Source organism: Suillus clintonianus (assembly GCF_016758775.1).
Source record: "Suillus clintonianus strain FC179 chromosome Unknown DEU56scaffold_61, whole genome shotgun sequence".
Taxonomy (NCBI): domain Eukaryota; kingdom Fungi; phylum Basidiomycota; class Agaricomycetes; order Boletales; family Suillaceae; genus Suillus; species Suillus clintonianus.
In genome coordinates, this window is record NW_024539285.1 from 103,174 (window position 1) to 119,454 (window position 16,281).

At 49.0% G+C, this 16,281-nt stretch overlaps 7 protein-coding genes across 7 annotated transcripts; 2 read left to right on the forward strand and 5 right to left on the reverse strand.

Annotated features, from left to right (window-relative positions):
* The first annotated feature begins 59 nt into the window (after window positions 1-59).
* Window positions 60-1,632, forward strand: DEU56DRAFT_816246 (Pkinase-domain-containing protein). Its single transcript, XM_041353831.1, has 5 exons — window positions 60-597; window positions 649-933; window positions 985-1,341; window positions 1,395-1,460; window positions 1,512-1,632. Exons 1-5 carry the CDS (start codon window positions 104-106, stop codon window positions 1,591-1,593), a joined length of 1,284 nt encoding a protein of 427 aa, XP_041206115.1. The 5' UTR covers window positions 60-103; the 3' UTR covers window positions 1,594-1,632.
* Window positions 1,633-3,444, reverse strand: DEU56DRAFT_816254 (uncharacterized protein). The gene is made up of 7 exons (XM_041353832.1): window positions 3,387-3,444; window positions 3,244-3,339; window positions 2,909-3,181; window positions 2,623-2,840; window positions 2,449-2,569; window positions 1,914-2,401; window positions 1,633-1,856 (listed from the first exon to the last, which is right to left on the reverse strand). Exons 1-7 carry the CDS (start codon window positions 3,399-3,401, stop codon window positions 1,658-1,660), a joined length of 1,410 nt encoding a protein of 469 aa, XP_041206116.1. The 5' UTR covers window positions 3,402-3,444; the 3' UTR covers window positions 1,633-1,657.
* A 102-nt stretch (window positions 3,445-3,546) lies between these two features.
* Window positions 3,547-5,266, reverse strand: DEU56DRAFT_488581 (uncharacterized protein). The gene is made up of 3 exons (XM_041346461.1): window positions 5,243-5,266; window positions 4,197-5,182; window positions 3,547-4,140 (listed from the first exon to the last, which is right to left on the reverse strand). The coding sequence occupies exons 2-3, from the start codon at window positions 5,103-5,105 to the stop codon at window positions 3,643-3,645; spliced, it is 1,407 nt and encodes a 468-aa protein (XP_041206117.1). The 5' UTR covers window positions 5,106-5,182; window positions 5,243-5,266; the 3' UTR covers window positions 3,547-3,642.
* Window positions 5,267-6,068: 802 nt separating this feature from the next.
* On the reverse strand, window positions 6,069-10,587 carry DEU56DRAFT_860628 (uncharacterized protein). The gene is made up of 6 exons (XM_041355322.1): window positions 8,879-10,587; window positions 8,634-8,830; window positions 8,442-8,578; window positions 8,203-8,385; window positions 7,636-8,151; window positions 6,069-7,587 (listed from the first exon to the last, which is right to left on the reverse strand). Exons 1-6 carry the CDS (start codon window positions 10,384-10,386, stop codon window positions 6,175-6,177), a joined length of 3,954 nt encoding a protein of 1,317 aa, XP_041206118.1. The 5' UTR covers window positions 10,387-10,587; the 3' UTR covers window positions 6,069-6,174.
* Window positions 10,576-12,897, reverse strand: DEU56DRAFT_816259 (Pescadillo N-terminus-domain-containing protein). Its single transcript, XM_041353833.1, has 5 exons — window positions 12,664-12,897; window positions 12,372-12,615; window positions 12,061-12,322; window positions 10,852-12,009; window positions 10,576-10,797 (listed from the first exon to the last, which is right to left on the reverse strand). The coding sequence occupies exons 1-5, from the start codon at window positions 12,782-12,784 to the stop codon at window positions 10,732-10,734; spliced, it is 1,851 nt and encodes a 616-aa protein (XP_041206119.1). The 5' UTR covers window positions 12,785-12,897; the 3' UTR covers window positions 10,576-10,731.
* Window positions 12,868-13,741, forward strand: DEU56DRAFT_816261 (uncharacterized protein). The gene is made up of 6 exons (XM_041353834.1): window positions 12,868-12,894; window positions 12,944-13,136; window positions 13,192-13,212; window positions 13,262-13,338; window positions 13,391-13,410; window positions 13,460-13,741. Exons 1-6 carry the CDS (start codon window positions 12,890-12,892, stop codon window positions 13,477-13,479), a joined length of 336 nt encoding a protein of 111 aa, XP_041206120.1. The 5' UTR covers window positions 12,868-12,889; the 3' UTR covers window positions 13,480-13,741.
* Window positions 13,742-15,891: 2,150 nt separating this feature from the next.
* Window positions 15,892-16,238, reverse strand: DEU56DRAFT_741033 (uncharacterized protein; the record flags this gene model as incomplete). The annotated part of the gene is made up of 3 exons (XM_041348855.1): window positions 15,892-15,966; window positions 16,021-16,103; window positions 16,157-16,238. The coding sequence occupies 3 exons, from the start codon at window positions 16,236-16,238 to the stop codon at window positions 15,892-15,894; spliced, it is 240 nt and encodes a 79-aa protein (XP_041206121.1).
* Between the last annotated feature and the right edge of the window lie 43 nt (window positions 16,239-16,281).

The following is a 16,281-nucleotide window of genomic DNA, read 5'->3' on the forward strand; positions in this document are numbered from 1 at the left end:
CAGGAGTGAAAGTGATGAAGCGCGCGTGAAGCAACTGATTGACGTGTCACGTGTTATTGTTCTTTGTCTCATCACCTCAGGCTATAGCCTGCAAAGCGTGCCAATGGCATCAGAATCAAGGACACCGTCTTCGACATCAACACCGCGCAAAAGATCAAAGTGGGACGAGGAAGATCCAGATGACATTGCGATTCGCCAACAACAGCAGCCATCGAAACGCTCCGTAAGGACTAGGTCTCGCGGCGCACGCCCACCCAGTCCCGTGCATTCAGAGTCGCATCCTGCTACCAGTCGTTCTTCCCGGCCATTGCATAGTATCTATGTACCTCCCCGAACCCACCATCCATCAATCCAACCATCTCGTTCAGTTTACTGTTATGAGAGACTCAACCAGATCGAAGAAGGGTCCTACGGCGTTGTCTTCAGGGCGAGAGATAAGGAAACAGGCGATATCGTCGCTTTGAAGAAGCTAAAACTTGATGAGGAGAAACACGGGTTTCCTATAACTGCCCTACGTGAAGTCAACGCTCTCATGTCATGCCACCACGATAATGTGGTACGAATCAGAGAAGTTGTGGTCGGAGATACCTTGACTCAGTGAGTAAAGTGTCTCAGTAAAGCCATAACATCACCACGCTCGCATACCAGAGTATTCGTAGTGATGGACTTCATTGAGCATGATCTAAAAACACTTCTGACGCTCATGCCTTCGCCCTTCCTGCAATCCGAAATCAAGACACTTATGCTTCAACTGCTGTCCGCGGTCGCCCACTGCCATTCTAACTGGATACTCCATCGCGACCTAAAGACTAGCAACCTGCTTATGAACAACCGCGGGACTATCAAAGTTGCTGATTTTGGCCTTGCGAGACGGTATGGAGACCCTGTAGGTGTTGGTGGTCTGACCCAGCTTGTTGTGACACTGTGGTATCGGTATGTCAACTGTTCTCAAAATCCTGACCGCAGATGACGCATCCTTTCAAGGGCTCCTGAAATTCTGATGGGAGCCACAACATATTCGACTGCCATCGACATGTGGTCCGTGGGGTGCATTTTCGCTGAACTCCTCCTGAAGGAACCACTATTTCAAGCGAAAAGCGAAATAGAGCTTCTTTCCATGATCTTTAAGCTTCTTGGACCTCCCACTAGTTCATCTTGGCCTGACTACTCCACTCTTCCGTTGGCGAAGACCATCACTCTTCCCTCACCTCAACCACATCAATTCCGTCAGCGTTTCCATCACATGACAACCGCTGGCATCGACCTGCTTGTGTCACTACTCACCTACGATCCCGAACAACGCATCAGTGCTGAAGAGGCTTTACACCATCCGTATTTCAGGTCAGGCACCTTTTATCCTCTGCATGTTCGCAAGCTAACACGAGCCAATGAAGCGAATCCCCACTTCCAAAGCACCCGGATCTATTTGGTTCATTCCCATCCGCTGCTGCAGGCGAGAGGTACGCCTGTCGGACTGCGGATGCTGGTGTTATGCTCAACACACGTTGTAGACGACGAAAGCCTTTCGACAGCCCATCAGCACCCGCGCGAGCAGCAGACTACAAACTTCTTACTGAAGTCGATCTTCCGTAGAAGAAACGGAAATATATTGCGTACAATGTATAAAATATATTCCTTGTACAAAAAATTATGGGCGTTATGATTCTCCGATACTCGACAACATTTGTCGCATCTTTTGAAAACGAGTCTTCGTACGCTCCATCTCCCCACACTGGTCATAAAACTCTTTGACCTCTTCTAGAGTAAACCTGTGCTCCGTGGCTATTTCTTGTAACGTCCGGTCGATGAGATGGACCCCATTGTCCAATAAAATCCCTTGAATAGAGTTTGCATCACTGAAGATTCAAGAATCCATGAGCCCGTGATGCTCAATAGCTGCCATGACTACGCACTTGGTCTTCATTCTCTTACGAGGGCTTTGTGCCTCACTTTCTTCACTGGCGGATCGCTTCCCCCAATCTGGAGGAGGTTCATTGCCGATGCGAACTGCCCACCCCTCACTGTCTTCACCATCCTCCAGTTCTTCCTCCGCGGGGCTGCCTCGAATGAAAGCTCTTGATGTAGACGGTCCCGAATCAATTGGTGACGCGTCGAACACAATTACGGGCACTTCGGCTCCATTACCGTTAATGCCGCCAATTATCATTTCCTGTTTATGCAAATTCTGTTCCGCAGGTTTGGCGCGCTTCCTCCTAAGGCGTTTGTTTTTTTCTTCGTCTTGCCGCACGTAGCCATACTGCCCTTGTTCCCCAGGAGCTGGCTTCTTTTGGTCAACAATTTGAGCGATCATGGTGTCTAACCGCACTGCATTCTTCTTGTAACGCTCGCGCCAAGACTGCCATGTATGACGTGAAACCCATGCGTATTCTGGGTCCGCAATCTGATCCTCGTGAGTATGGACATGAGGTGGTAATAAAAAGGAGTTACCATTTCGCACAGTTGTTGATAAAGCCTGTTTCCAGTTCTCCCACCTGTCTGCTTGTATGGTATCTTTGCCGCAATCCATTCACACAGGCGCTGTTCGTCGTCTTCAGTAAATGGTGTTCTCCTAGGGGACACGTCGGTTCATGTGCTGGGTGCAAGAGCGAGTGATATACGTACTCTTCCCCAGGACGTCGACCGCCGGGATTCTTGTAAATGAGGGGGGTGTATACAATAGCACCCTTCTCAACACACTTCTTTACCCACAGATAGGACTCGACATGTTTATCTGGAATGCCTTGGTATGTCTTGACGAGATGTTGGAAGACTTCTGTGTTCGGGTCTGCAAGAATGATCTTAGCAGACTGCGGAGATGAAGTAGGGTCGCCGCCGGAATGCTGAAAGAAAGTCGGCGTGATTGGCTCGAGATAAACTAATGGCTATGTTGTTGTGGGACACCACTCACCATGATTCTCTGACTTAAAGTTGTGCGTGCATTGATATTGGCGATGCTAGGATGCATGTGCATCTTAACGGGCAAGCCGTTTTCAACAAAAATCTGCTTCAACTGCATGCCCGCAATCTTGCAGGCTTCGACGTATGTATACGGCACGAAATGGCGCTGTGGACGATCCTGCGCCATCCAGCACAGGCGAAGACGCTCTTCCTCCGCAGTGCCAGGCTGGACCAGTACGTACCCCTGTCTTGGAACCTTCGCTTCTACGCGCCCACCTAATGACTGAAAGCAAATGAGATAAAACTAGTACTTAGTATGTCAGATAGTGGGATGCCACAACTCACAGCGACAACTTCACACAACTCAGCCTGAATTTCCTGAGCGATATCTTTTTGAATGAAGAACTTGATTGCGAGACCATTAGCGTCCTGGAATATGGGCTATAATGCAGAGTTAGAGGGGTATGAATACGATATTCTTTGCCTACCATAACGATGTGCATTGACTGGCGTAGTGGCGTTCAGAAAACCCTCGATTGAGGTTAGGGTTAGTGGAGCCAGCTGAGTTTAAAAGGCAATCTGTGTCACTGTGACAAATGCATCCGGGTGGACAAAGGACTACAAAGGATCGTGCATGAAATATTCTACCAAAGAATAATGCGCAACCGCAGGTGAATATTGTAGACAATATATATATATATATACGAAGTGTTAACATTAAGAGCTCCATGTCAAGTATTTTGGTCATGTAGAAGCTTTCATCTCCCTCAGCTGCATCGCAATATCGTCAGGATTAACGCTCTGCACCACATCCTTCCCGACTTTCATGCGCCAGAAACGAGTTCTTTTGCTGATCTGCACGTCGACTTCGAGATCAGAGCATGAGGGAATCTGGGCTAGAGAGGGACGGATGCCAACTGCTAGATCTCCGGTCGGGTGTAGTGACCGGTTTGTTAGAGATCTTAGCCCGGGTTTGGTGTCGACGCCAAGAAAGCTGTCTGGTTTCTCTTCTCCGCGCTCCATATTCGATATGTTGTTGAGGGCCAACTCGGATGTGTCCGAATTCTCGCGAAGTTGCAATCGTTCAGGTGTTGAGGCGAGTGGCATAGTAGGAGGTGAAATGTGTAAAGGACTCTGAAGACCATAGGGAGCCTCCGGAGTTGACATCAGTGAATGGTTAACATCATCAGGTCCGCGTAGAGAGGACGAGACACCATGTTGAGAAGGTTTGAGGAAATCTGCCTGCAAATATGCGCATCAAGCTTTTTTTTCTGAAACAAATAAAGCCAGCTACAAACCTCTGTCCGTGGAGCGCGCAACACACACGGGAGCTTCCCGTCTTCAACATTGACGGCATGCTCACCATGGGTTTGCGGTCGCAAAATGCCTTCTGTGCCACGCAGTGACCTACTCTTCCTTAGCTTGGTCGAGCTTGGAAGTACGGGTGCTGATTGGGGGTCTGCTGTGGGATCCAAACTCCACCGTCTCTGGTGGCCCTTACTTAGATTTACTGACAGGCTTCCTGCCAAACTCCTGAACTCGGCTATATCTATTGGAAGGGTGGAGGATAAAACCAACTCCGGCGGAATCTCCTCGCCCAAGTGACGAGTCAGTTTGGCCAACCTGGCCATTTGCAGTCGCCTTTCTGTCTTATGATGTGCAGTTGGATCATCGCTGTCCTCGTCCGTTTCATCTCCAACCGATATTAAGGGTGAAAAGGATGTCTTGTTTGTGAGGCTCTTTGGTGCTTTGTCTGTCATGCACAGCGAAGGTGGCCGGGGAAGCGTGCTAGTGAATGGGGTGGCATGTTGCGAAGAGGATGTCTGAGCGGGAATTGATAAACGTCGCGAGGGATGTCGAACCAATCGTTTCCTGCGACTACTAACAACAATGCCATCGCATTGATTAGGGATCACTGAAATGTTTTCCCTCGACTTGTTGGCATTCGTACCCAGTCGAGGGAGAGAAAATACTCGGCTCAGCCTTGCAGCGGTAGGCCAATGGCCGTCAAAAACTGTCTGTGATTCTGCCTTTTGCGGAATGGCGTTGAGTTGAAGAGAGGGTGGAAGTACACAAGAGGGGGGGTGTGATTTGGAAGCTGCAGCTGGTCTGCGACGTGCGCCGTACTGTGACATACTACCCTGAAGCTTGGCAGGGTGTCGAGCAGTGCTAGTAGACGAGACATGTTCCCGTGGCTGGACAGGCATGGTACTATACACGAGCAAACCAAAGTCCCCCGATAATATAATTCGAATCGTAGAATGTGAACAGCGCAAGCTCAGTTCTTTTCCTCGACATAGCTAATCAGGCGACGAGCAAATAGTGAGAGGGACAGCATACTCACCTGCGTACAGCAAAAGGTGGGGTCACAAAATTTTATTTCGCACAAGGAATTAGCAACGAGGGGGGGGGAGGGGGGACGGTGTTAAGGTTTGGAACGACAGCTAGGGTTTCCAAATTTCAAGCTGAATGGCCGTTTCAGGAGGCCTCTGCTTTTCAACGATCGTGATAGACAAACTGCAACCAGCGTTACGATCAGCAAGGAGTTCAAAACAACTTGCAAAACTCGGACCTACGTGAGTAAGATACACGCGAAGTTGACCTTGGATCGTTTCCATGATTGACCCTGATTGACCTTGGCGAGTACACGACTGATAACGTCATGTCTACCCTGGACAAAAAAATTCTCATGGAGTATTTTGGGCCTCTATACAATGTAACTTAACATCAGGCACATGCATATGATGTCAACGGGGTCGTCACCTGGCAAACGAACAGCTGAAATCCCGTGGCCGAACGGGTTATGGTTACGGATGGGTACGTTTTTTTGAAGACTTCGGACTCACCCTGCTTTTCAAGTTGACTTATGAGGTGACATATGGCGCCCGTGACGATTTCTGAGATCCCCTGACGACACCAGTGGGCATGCGTCGCGATTGTGGGGCCGGGGGACCAGTGGTACCCCGTGTGGCGACGCTACAAATTGATAAAACCAAGATTTGACAGAAACACAAGAAGCCTTGGCCTCTACAGCGGTCGCCCGGCGACTCGCATCACCTTGGTCGACTTACTGTAAAACGCGGTCGTCCATTGAGGCCAGCCGGCCAACCTGTGCTGTAGCTGAAACCTAAGCTCAAAACACAAGTCAGAAATATCGGCTCACTCGGAGGTTTAAGCTGCTTAGGTTATATAATATGCGACACAATTCAAGCGATATAACGTATGCAATAGCTATAGGCGAGTATGTAGATTGTCCAAAGTTCAATGCGAAAGGAACTATCCAAAAGAAGAATCCTCCCGAGTCATCGTGGATATCAGATCATTATAACCATTTCGTTGAGTCTTGCCAAACATCGCCGACAGTCGAATGTCTGGGGGCAATTTGACTAGCGAAACACGTTTCGCTGCTCGGGTCTTGTTCCACTCCTCAGCTTGCTCTTCAGGCGACTCTTGCGCTGTGTAAAACTTCTCATGGGTAGAATGGGGAGTACCGTCTTGCACGGATAACTCTAGAGAGCTCCGAACAGAATGAGCCGTCCGAGACTCTGAGAGACTGGTGTCGGCCTCTAGGAAAGGATATCCTGAGCCTTCCCCTTCAGTGAGGGGGGAATCCGTGATTCTCGTTGGCTCTAAGATTCTCGACACGGAAAATGTGTAGTTTGTCGGCCAGTCTGGACCGAAATCTAGAGCCGACCGGAAAGAATCGTGAACGGAGGATTCCAGAGAACTGGGTATGGCTTTGGAAGATGGTTGGTACGACGGCACATCCAGTGATCCATCATCGGGTGATGACGTCGGCTCAGGTATACGCTGCCCTCGGCTTTGCAAAGTATCCATGGCAGCGTTCAAAGCAATTGTAGCTGCCTGTTTAAACCCTCGCTCTTCTGCTGCCACATCGTTTAGCAGGACATTGCGGTGACATATGAGCCTAGCAATCTCCAGACGCAACTGGGAGATCTGCTTCGCCACAATTTGTACTGCATCTTGAAGCCGATCTCGCGTTGACCGTTGGAAGGGTGTCAAGACTGATACGTTGCGAGCGAAGTGCATCTTCGTTTCCAGAAGTGGCTGCATTACACAAATCCGATCTTCGAGATCGCCGATGGTGGATTGAAGGAGAATGGTACGATTGCTTTGGGGAGGGGAATTGTCGTCGGCTGTCAGGGAGGAGCGGCGCACAGGGAAACGAACAACATCATCAGATGCGTCATTCAGGGGCAATGACGAATCACACAGACTGAGCCGGGCAGCAGTCAATTGCGCTTTCACTTTGTCGAAAGTAGCTTTGAATTGGGATGCCCCTTCTATCTCACGCACGGCGGGAGGTTCATGAGTGATATCGTGCCGAGCTTCAAGCTCTGACCCAATTTCCGGGTTTGATCGCTCGACAGCATCTTCGTCGGTCGACTTGGTAGCACGAATGAGTGAGCTCTGAGAACCCCATGATCGAATTTTGGGCTGGGATTGCTGCACCAGCCGTAAGTCTTGGAGATGTGATTGCGCAGCAGCCAACCCGGTTAGCGTCACCTCCCTGCCTGTCATACCAGGGGGACGCATTCGTATCCCAGCAGACTTGAAAGCACTAGCATAATTGATGCGCGAGACCCATTGATTGACCTCCAGTTCACTTGATGCCTGGAACAAGATCTGACGTCCATCGGCGAGGGCCAGGCGAAAAGTGTTTGGATGCTGCAGAAATGTTAGCATCACGGAGAAGAGTAATGAAAAAGAACATGCCTTTTGGTATGACCGATCAAACACAGCGAGTGCGTCTTTGACCGACAAAACTTCATCGGGTTTGCAATGTAAGGTCGGCTGTCTGGAATAATCCGATGTTGACAGAAAAGTGGCAGCCCATGATGGGTCGCGAAAGAGAAGGACTTGTGAAGTCGTCAAAGCAACACCAAATGACTTCCACTTGCGGTTCGAGGGCTTTTTACCGCCTTCCAAGATATCATCTTTGCGGTTCAAAACAGAGACTTTTGACAGCTTAAGCCGCCAAGTCTCCTTCTGAGGTGGCAAAAAACCGGGAAGTGCGGTTGTCCCCATAAGTGATGGACTGGCTACACTGAGGCCGAACAATCCAGAAGGCATGCACTTGTGTTCAAAGCAAGAAATCTCTATCGTATCTCCTTCGGCAAAAGCAGACCAAAGTTTGTCGTTATCCCAGGAACCGCTTGTTCCCTCCCAACGGTACGGATTGTCTAGAGGGATGTGCTGTTCGACATTTACGCGGAGCGAATCAAGTAAGTCCTTCGAGGCAGAGTGTCATTGACAGTGTATTGAGGAGGTGAGACCACTTACATTGGTGATCAGATAATATGGATCAATCTTTGGTCTGCTTAGTAGAGTACCTCCTACTGGTGTCATTGGAACACCAGCTGAAGTGGGAGGTCGCGAAAGACTTCCATCAACTGATGGACGAGGGGGATCCATAGGGTCCTCGATAAATATGAAAGGAGCGAACACGATATTATCATAAAAGCACTAGGGTTATGCATCAGTTATTAGGGAGGAACATTAATGGTCAATGTCCAACATACATCCAGCACTTCGGGTATAACTCCCGAGACAGCCGTGTTTTTCTGATAGTCAGCTTTCGTCATCTTGCGCTTGTTGGACTTGTTGAATGCATCTGTGTGAAGCATGATGAGACTGAAGGCGAGAATGTATGGGATATCTAAAGTCTGATGAGCACAAGTCCCTTGCCTATACATTAGTGAAATCGCGCTGACCATCGGACATAAATATATCTGGGTTGCACTCGACATATCGTTTCGCAAAAGCTTCAATCACCCTATCGATTTGCTGTGTTTCCCGGGGAAGGCCTATATGCATCAAAAGCCGCCGCAGAGCAACATCCAGAGGATCCCCAGTAAAAGAGAATTTTCCGATGTAAAGCTTGAGGGTAGCTACATATTTGACTGCCGTACTAAGGATCAACTTAGAGTGGTGACGAGTGAAAAGTGAAGTGATGTACCTTGATCCCAACAACCCCGCAACATCAGCTTTACCAACAAGGGAGGTAAGTCTCTGCAGGAAGGCCTCAGGTAGCTCGTCCTGTTGAGGTCTCAGCTCCTCAGGTGGTACCGACGAAAGCAACGGTGGACGTGATCGAGAAACCGGCGAGGCGGTTATGGAACCGCCGGGAATTGTCCCAGCTTTTGCGGAGGCAGGGGATGATGCAAAAAAATTGATTGAAAGTCGGTGCAGGAGAGGTGGATTAGTAGCGGAACGTGGTCGATTATTTGTATGATTGGCGGAAGTAGACGAAGTGAGACTTGAGAGCGCATTTCCAAAGTGTGGGGTATGTGTAGAAGGACCGGGCGTTGTCTGTGGTGACAGAGTAAAAAATGAACGAGTGCGTGAACGGGTGGAATCGGCAGTCATGGGGCGGCGCAGTGCGGGTCTGGATAAATGATGGGAAGGAATTTGTGAATCAGCAGTCGTTGAATGATGCTGAGACGAATCAAATGCTGATATGATCTTGGGTGATGCAGGCAATTCACAGTTGGAGGGGGACGGACGTCTAGCGAACCTCTCTGAGTGACTTCGTGTCAATCTCGAAGTGGATCGTTGCGGTAGCTGCTGGGAAGATGCAGGAGTGTCCGAATGAAAGTCTATGCGAAATGGTGATGTCGGTTGCAATGCTGGAAGGGACAGAGAATCAGACGGAACTGAAAGCAGTTGTTGCGAAGATTTTTTCGACACCTGGCGAACAGGTGATGATTCATTGTTTCCACCGGTCGGTGGTGGTTCCGCATCTTTCAGTCTGGGAGATAGTCTCTGGCCGATGGAAAGACCACGAACTCTATCCGCAACGTTGAGAGGGTGCATCGACCGGTCTGCCTGTTTATGTGAAAGGAACGATTGAGTACTTCTGGCGTGTCGTAGCGGGGGGGCCGAGTCGTGTTGGTCGTTGGTCGGAGGTGAAGCAGTGACAAAAGACACTGTGTTCACTCCGCGGGGAACAGCATTATGATATACATCGAAATATAACGTAGGCTGGGCATGTCTGGGTTCAGCGGAAGTTGAAGGTATGTTTGCTCTGGGAAAGGTAGGTGAGGGGGTGGATCTGTTCGTGGATATTGGCGAGGATATGTGCAAGGACGTTGCTGCAGAGTCTGAATTGCCAGCTAAACTTTGGATCGGAGGTGTAGGCGGGAGCTCCTTATCCAGCATAAGTTTTGAGGGCCTTCTCCGAACGACGCCCAGTTCATCAGAGGGCATACCAGCTTGATTCCGACGAGCAGACACGGAGACAGGTAGCATCTTTCGTGTCCAGTGAGGAAGTGAAAAGAAATGAAGGGTACTATGACTGTTGTCACTAGTATTCTGAGGCTGGCCGGCAGACCGATTGGGTGCAGACTTATCGGAGAAGACGCGAGCACTTCCATTGGCCTGGGGCGGCGTGTTTGAAGTAGTATCAGGATGAGGACTGCCCGTCGCTGGGGAGTTCCTGCTTCCCGTACCCAGAAAGCCAACCATGCTGGAACTTCCAGGCTTCTGCAGCTGTAAACAGTTAAACTTCTAGTAGTGGCTGTGATGAGGTCTAGTAACCGGCGATGAAACGACAGTTGGACCGCCCGAGCAACGATGCCAGTTTAGTGAAAAGAAGTTAACTCAAAAATCGTGGGCATGGGCGTCAGTCGCGCTCTCCGGCACGAACGTGATTTCTAAGAGCTAATCAGCTCACACCAACGAACTTTCACAATTGCAGTCGTTTGTATTCGACATGAGCTAATACCATTACTTTTCGTGGGATTCGGTATATATTCGCATCGCAATACCTGTAATCCGAACACCGTGCGATGGGGACTCCAATATATCTCATCATGCCCTGGCCTTCCGTCGTCTGTCCTTCTCAATCTTCGTCCTCTTTTCTTCGAGTTTGGCGTGCTGTGGACATGTGAGATTAGAACACTAAAACCATTTGATAAATTAAGGACGGACCTCAGTAGCTCGTTTTTTCTCCCCGTATTTCATTCTTTCGTACAACTGGCGCTTGCGTTTGCTCATCAGTATCTTGTTCATGTCTTCCTCACCACCGCCAAGAACAACAGCGTCTTCCTTCTGCTTCTGTTGTTTCTGTTTCTTTTGTACCTCCTTCTCAAATGCGCCATAGTCGACGCCTGCTGCTTCTGCCGCAAGCTCCGCCGCCCGCAAGGCCTCTGGGTCATCTGCAGCAGCCACCGCTAAGGCAGCCATTGAAGTTACACCTTCCTCTAATCCCGATCCCATCTCCACATCTTCTACCTCCTGACTGTCCTCGCTGAGTTCAGCGTCGTCAACCAATAAGTTTTCGACATTAGCCAGACCAATGGTTGGATCATATGCTCCATCTCGCTCGCCAAATGGCGACAAGTGGGGTGGAAGTGTCTTTCCTTGGGCATACGGATCCTCGAGCAGAATTTTTCCGGCATTGATACAATCGACCACCCACTGAGGCTGTACATACTTCCTTCGTCTTCGACGTTCTCGTTCCTGGGCTGTATCACCGTTGACAACGGGCCTGTCAATAATGACGTGGGTGATTGCCTCGTCATCTTCTGTAAATGGTGAGCCACCTCCTGATGAGACTGGCCAACCTATACGACCGCCAAAAGACCGGATAAGGAACTCGAATATTGATCGTGATGATTCGCGTGATAGCCAAAAGGTATATGGGGCAAATATGTTTGTCGATGATGGTTTTGGTAAGGATGAGAGCGAGAGAAGTGTAGGGAGCGACGACGGTGCATCAAGATCAGACTTTGAAGTTTGTGGTATAAATTCCTCCTCAGGGGCATCGGGGAAGGAATCGGTGCGAGAAATATTTATATCAACAGGAGGCACCGATGATAATTCTGCAGTAATGTTCTTGATTGTCTGCCGGACATCCTTACTGGATACTTTGGGACCATCACTTTTCGGTGCTGCAGTAGCTGGATTGTTCGCTGATCTGAGATTGAACGCTCCGACACCAGCTCCAGATTCGTCTTTGCTAGAGTCCAAGGGTGGCGGATATACGAGTCCAGCGTCTGTATATAACTTGAAAAACACAAACCCAAGTAACGTCTGGTACAGTTCGAGGAAGGTCAGCATAACACGGACATCCACATCAGATGGTATCTGAATGGAAAATATGAGCAACAAAGACACAGATTCAAGGACATAGCTCACATTCTGAGGGAACTGATACGGCACGAGCCAGGTTACATTTTGATCCATCACTTCTGCTTGGTAGTATACACCCTTGATAGACAAGAAAACATTTCGCAGTGACCGTGTGTGCATGACATATAGTTGCCACTCTGCGGTCAAACGGGCACAGTTTTCGATAAGAGCAGGCGAAACCCGAGAATTTGAAGGGAGAGATGCGAAGAGGAAGATCATGCAAAGTGCATCATCGACGTCTCGTACTGCGTCGATAAATGATGGGTACCTAAACTTGATCAGCCCATTGGCCTTTCACGATGCCCTGTGTAACATACCTCTCTTTGATAATATGATCCAATCGGTATATAGGCTTATTCTCCTCCAAATTCTTCGCAGTTGACCACTCTCCCCGTCCAAGTGCTCGAGATATTTTTTTCGCGAAGGCTTTGTGCTCCCTTAGTTTATTGAGGACTGGCTCATGGGCAAGGTAAGCGATATCTTTCGCATAGTAGAACGACGTTGGTGCTGTTGATCCCTTGTTGGCTCGTTTCTTATGTCTGGGCTCACGAGGGAAGATTCCTATACAACTCTCAGTGGAGTTGAGTCTGCGAAACAACTATAACGCACCTTTCAGGATACATAGCCGACGGAAGTCAGCCAGAGAGCACTGAAGTTTTTTCACGGCAGACGACCGTGTAACATAGGCCTTTGCTGCACCAGCCTTTCCTTTTTGTTTCAATCGACCCATGGCGGACGGGAAGGCTTGAGATATTTCTTGATGATAGTATCTACTTTCAGAGTATTTTCGATCGTTTGTTTGGCCTTCACAAACAAACGCTCCTTACAAGCAATCATGAGGTAGGTGCAGGGCTCATGGCATCTAGATGTTTGATTAATAACCCTGCAGTCAATACGTGCATGTACCAAAATCAGAACTCGATGAGGCTCAGCTGCGCCAGCTGGAGGAGCATGAAATCAGCCAGGGGCCCCTTTCAGTTCTGCAACAGGCAGTTCGCAACCATGCCCAAGTCCTCATTTCTTTGCGAAATAACAAAAAGCTTCTCGCTCGCGTAAAGGCCTTTGATCGCCACAGTAATATGGTGCGTTACAATTCTCATTATTTGCCTACCAGTCTCTGAAGTTGAGTCGCCGCAGGTGCTTGAAAATGTCAAAGAGGTCTGTTCTACTCCATTACTGGCGGAGATCGTACTGAACCACGATGCAGATGTGGACCGAAGTTCCCAAGGGTAAGAACAAGAAGCCAGTCAACAAGGATCGGTTTATCAGCAAAATGTTCTTGCGGTGAGTGATATACTCATGTGTATTATGCCAGTCGCTGATTGTAATCTCTCAGTGGAGATTCGGTAATTCTTAGTAAGTGGAGGCACCCTGAAATATTTTTCTCCTTGCTAACGCCCTTCAGTTCTGCGCAACCAAGCTTAGATCAACGCCGAACGTCTGCAAGGGCCAAGGCCATTCCGCGTCCATCTCGCCCCTTGTGCGGTTCTACTCCATGTATACTACGGAGCACGGCACCAATCCGAGTGTTGCACGTCCTTAAGCATTACATTGATGTAATTTGGGGCCACCGTTGATGTTTGTATGATTTGCTCCATTAAAAAATATACTTCCTGCAGTGCTTCTAGCGTATGCTCAGGGAAATCTAGCTGAAGCTTGTTACCCCGAGCATGTTTTTCTCGATCACAACCTCTGGGTCGATTAGAGGCTGGTCTACAACCCGTGAAAAATGCTTCCCGAATGCTCGCAACGAGAAGGGTTGTCTCCGTCATCAGCTCTAGACCACGATAATTCTAGGCCGACCAGTCGACTCTAACCCAATGCCGCACAAATTTACCAGAGCGTCGAGGTTCGCAATGCAGCCCCTTGATATTCCTTCTTAAGCGGGTCGCTTCTCTAGCGCAGCATATTTATGGTCGTTCAATGACACATCGAACTTGAGTTGCTCGAAAAGTGTGCCGTTATTGTCGGCTTCCATTGTCCTCTGCCGTTGAAACGACACGTCTGTCCGTGGTCATAACCGCCGGCCAGTCAGCGGCCCGGCTCTGAACAGATAACCAAAGCACGTTTACTTTCGCAGAACGCAGAGCTTCCAGACACCACCACTTCCGAAGTGGGCCTGCTGCATTGGTTAAGGCGTACAAAAATACCTCGGGTGCCAATTGAGGGCACCAGGAAGTAGCCAGGATCAGAATGTCATTGTTCGCTTTGATCAACTAATGGTAAGATAAGCCATGGGTTAGCAATGAAGTTATGTGCCCTACCTTACCTGCGCTGTGACAGTAACACCGAAAGGCACTGAATGACAACAGAGTACGTCCATCGCTAGGTAATGCATCAGATGTGAATCACATCACAGCCTCGGTAGAACGTCCTCATAGCACTCATTTGGTCTATCTTTTTCTCAAGCATTGGCTTACTCTCGGCTGGGGCATATATCGTATGAGTTCTTTGCACTCTCGAACAACCCTCACGCGCTCCATCCAGATGCGATTAAGTTAGGCCCAGGCCCCAGCAGATATCGAGTCGAAGGGAACTGCCTCAAACGATTGACGCGGGTGGATCTCTCGGCCAGTAAGTCTGGGGTTGATGCTGGACCTGCCGTTTAGTCCTATAAAGCGTACCTGCAGGCCTGAAAGGCGCGCCTGTTCGCTACTTGCGTGTCTGAAATTTTGTTGAAATTACATCTATCTCCAGATAGCCTGAGTGGCTGATATCATTTCGACGCTGTCAGATCCGTTCCAGATAGCCGTGATCCTCGCAAGGGGTAACCGCAAGCTGTTCAAGCATCTGACCAGCACCTTCGACTGTTTCGATGCACGGTGAAAGAAGTACGGCAGAACATCAGACCATTGAGGACTTATTGCGATCTAGAGAATATTTGGCAATTATGCAGGTATTTCGAGCCTTCCTGGTGGATATCTCTCTTTGTTCCTGGTCAAAAGGTCAGATGAGATCCCAGCCTTAAGGATGATCATCCTATCCAGGGGAGAACTCTGCATATATATTACCATAGCACTCCCGACCCATTCAGATCGCAAGAAATTGCATCACGTTGCTCCTCCTTATTGCACATAGCTGAGAAACGTCCTAATTTGACCTCTCGAGCTCGGGGATGTAATGAAGGACCACCCTCTTCGCCTCGTTCCTGCTTTTGGAAGTTCAAGGCTTGGTGACTGGCACCCTGGGGAGTGATCATCACTGTGAAGAAAGTATTCTGCTGTAGGCGCATTTGAGAGCACCCATACCACTATAGCTATGCCTGGTTCGTCAACTGCAAAACATGATGAACACCAGATTTCAATTTGAGTCCCGGTCATGACGGAGCGAAGGTGGGACTCTGAATCGCGAGCTTGAAGGACTTTTAGCAACAGTATCATAGTATAACCTGAGTAGGCGAACAGGGCTATCATTTATACTTATCTTCATTGATTCTTGAGTTGAGATTAATCAGGGTTGCATGATATGTGAAACAGGGCCTTACCACAAACCGAACGCAGAAAGGTGGGTTCAACTATCGAAGTTATTTTTGCGTAGTGGGGTCGACTGTTCATGTTGGCAGTATCGCGTGACTGGCTGATGCGCTTGCCCCTTGTCAAGATATGAACGAGGGTTTATAAACAATACACCTTCATTATCTGGTTCGCAACGGGGAAACGAGAACGTAGTCTCTTGACACCATTCCTAATGGATGGGAGGAGCGCGGACAGTCGTATCCTGACTGGGATCGCCATCATGTATGCATATCCCTGCTGCTTGCAACGAAGTGCGAACCTCCGCGTCTCTGAGCACTCTAGGAGCCTTGCCATCGCAGCAACGCTCTCGTGATGATGTCGCCTACAGGGCCTGTGATGTTGGAAGTATTTGACGAATTTCTCGACGAGCCATAGCAATTTTTTCCTCTATAACAGCCTAACCTATGATGAGTGCCAGAGGCATGAATCAAGAAGAACAAAATCAACTCACCACGTCCGTCAGCCATCTGTTGCGCTCAATTTCGCTGCGAAACCAGGTGATGGTCTCCGACCTTGCCTGTGGGTCAGGAATGTCTGATGTGATTATTGAGCTGAAGTGGGGCTTTTCAGAAAACACGATAGCGCACATTTGGACGCTCTTATAGCATGACGATATAGGTGTATAACTCTCTGCTGCAAAATGAAATACTTGAGACCAAAATCTGGCATGTGCGCTCTTGAATGCTACAAACAAGAAATTGTGGCTAGAATT

What these genes read in the sequence shown, in the direction of transcription:
- DEU56DRAFT_816261 (XM_041353834.1), top strand. An exon ending in ATCAGCAAAATGTTCTTGCG is followed by an intron (nt 13,339 to 13,390) that starts GTGAGTGATATA and finishes GTAATCTCTCAG; the next exon opens with TGGAGATTCGGTAATTCTTA. An exon ending in TGGAGATTCGGTAATTCTTA is followed by an intron (nt 13,411 to 13,459) that starts GTAAGTGGAGGC and finishes AACGCCCTTCAG; the next exon opens with TTCTGCGCAACCAAGCTTAG.
- DEU56DRAFT_488581 (XM_041346461.1), bottom strand. Translation starts at nt 5,105, where the DNA reads ATGCCTGTCCAGCCACGGGAACATGTCTCGTCTACTAGCACTGCTCGA. An exon ending in TGCGCGCTCCACGGACAGAG is followed by an intron (nt 4,141 to 4,196) that starts GTTTGTAGCTGG and finishes GCATATTTGCAG; the next exon opens with GCAGATTTCCTCAAACCTTC.
- DEU56DRAFT_816246 (XM_041353831.1), top strand. Translation starts at nt 104, where the DNA reads ATGGCATCAGAATCAAGGACACCGTCTTCGACATCAACACCGCGCAAA. An exon ending in GTCGGAGATACCTTGACTCA is followed by an intron (nt 598 to 648) that starts GTGAGTAAAGTG and finishes CTCGCATACCAG; the next exon opens with AGTATTCGTAGTGATGGACT. An exon ending in TCCGCTGCTGCAGGCGAGAG is followed by an intron (nt 1,461 to 1,511) that starts GTACGCCTGTCG and finishes CACACGTTGTAG; the next exon opens with ACGACGAAAGCCTTTCGACA.
- DEU56DRAFT_816259 (XM_041353833.1), bottom strand. Translation starts at nt 12,784, where the DNA reads ATGGGTCGATTGAAACAAAAAGGAAAGGCTGGTGCAGCAAAGGCCTAT. An exon ending in TCGGCTATGTATCCTGAAAG is followed by an intron (nt 12,616 to 12,663) that starts GTGCGTTATAGT and finishes AGAGTTGTATAG; the next exon opens with GAATCTTCCCTCGTGAGCCC. An exon ending in CGTATCAGTTCCCTCAGAAT is followed by an intron (nt 12,010 to 12,060) that starts GTGAGCTATGTC and finishes TTTTCCATTCAG; the next exon opens with ATACCATCTGATGTGGATGT.
- DEU56DRAFT_860628 (XM_041355322.1), bottom strand. Translation starts at nt 10,386, where the DNA reads ATGGTTGGCTTTCTGGGTACGGGAAGCAGGAACTCCCCAGCGACGGGC. An exon ending in AGATATATTTATGTCCGATG is followed by an intron (nt 8,579 to 8,633) that starts GTCAGCGCGATT and finishes ATCAGACTTTAG; the next exon opens with ATATCCCATACATTCTCGCC. An exon ending in CATATTATCTGATCACCAAT is followed by an intron (nt 8,152 to 8,202) that starts GTAAGTGGTCTC and finishes TCTGCCTCGAAG; the next exon opens with GACTTACTTGATTCGCTCCG.
- DEU56DRAFT_816254 (XM_041353832.1), bottom strand. An exon ending in AGTTGTGTGAAGTTGTCGCT is followed by an intron (nt 3,182 to 3,243) that starts GTGAGTTGTGGC and finishes ATTTGCTTTCAG; the next exon opens with TCATTAGGTGGGCGCGTAGA. An exon ending in CGTAAGAGAATGAAGACCAA is followed by an intron (nt 1,857 to 1,913) that starts GTGCGTAGTCAT and finishes TTGAATCTTCAG; the next exon opens with TGATGCAAACTCTATTCAAG.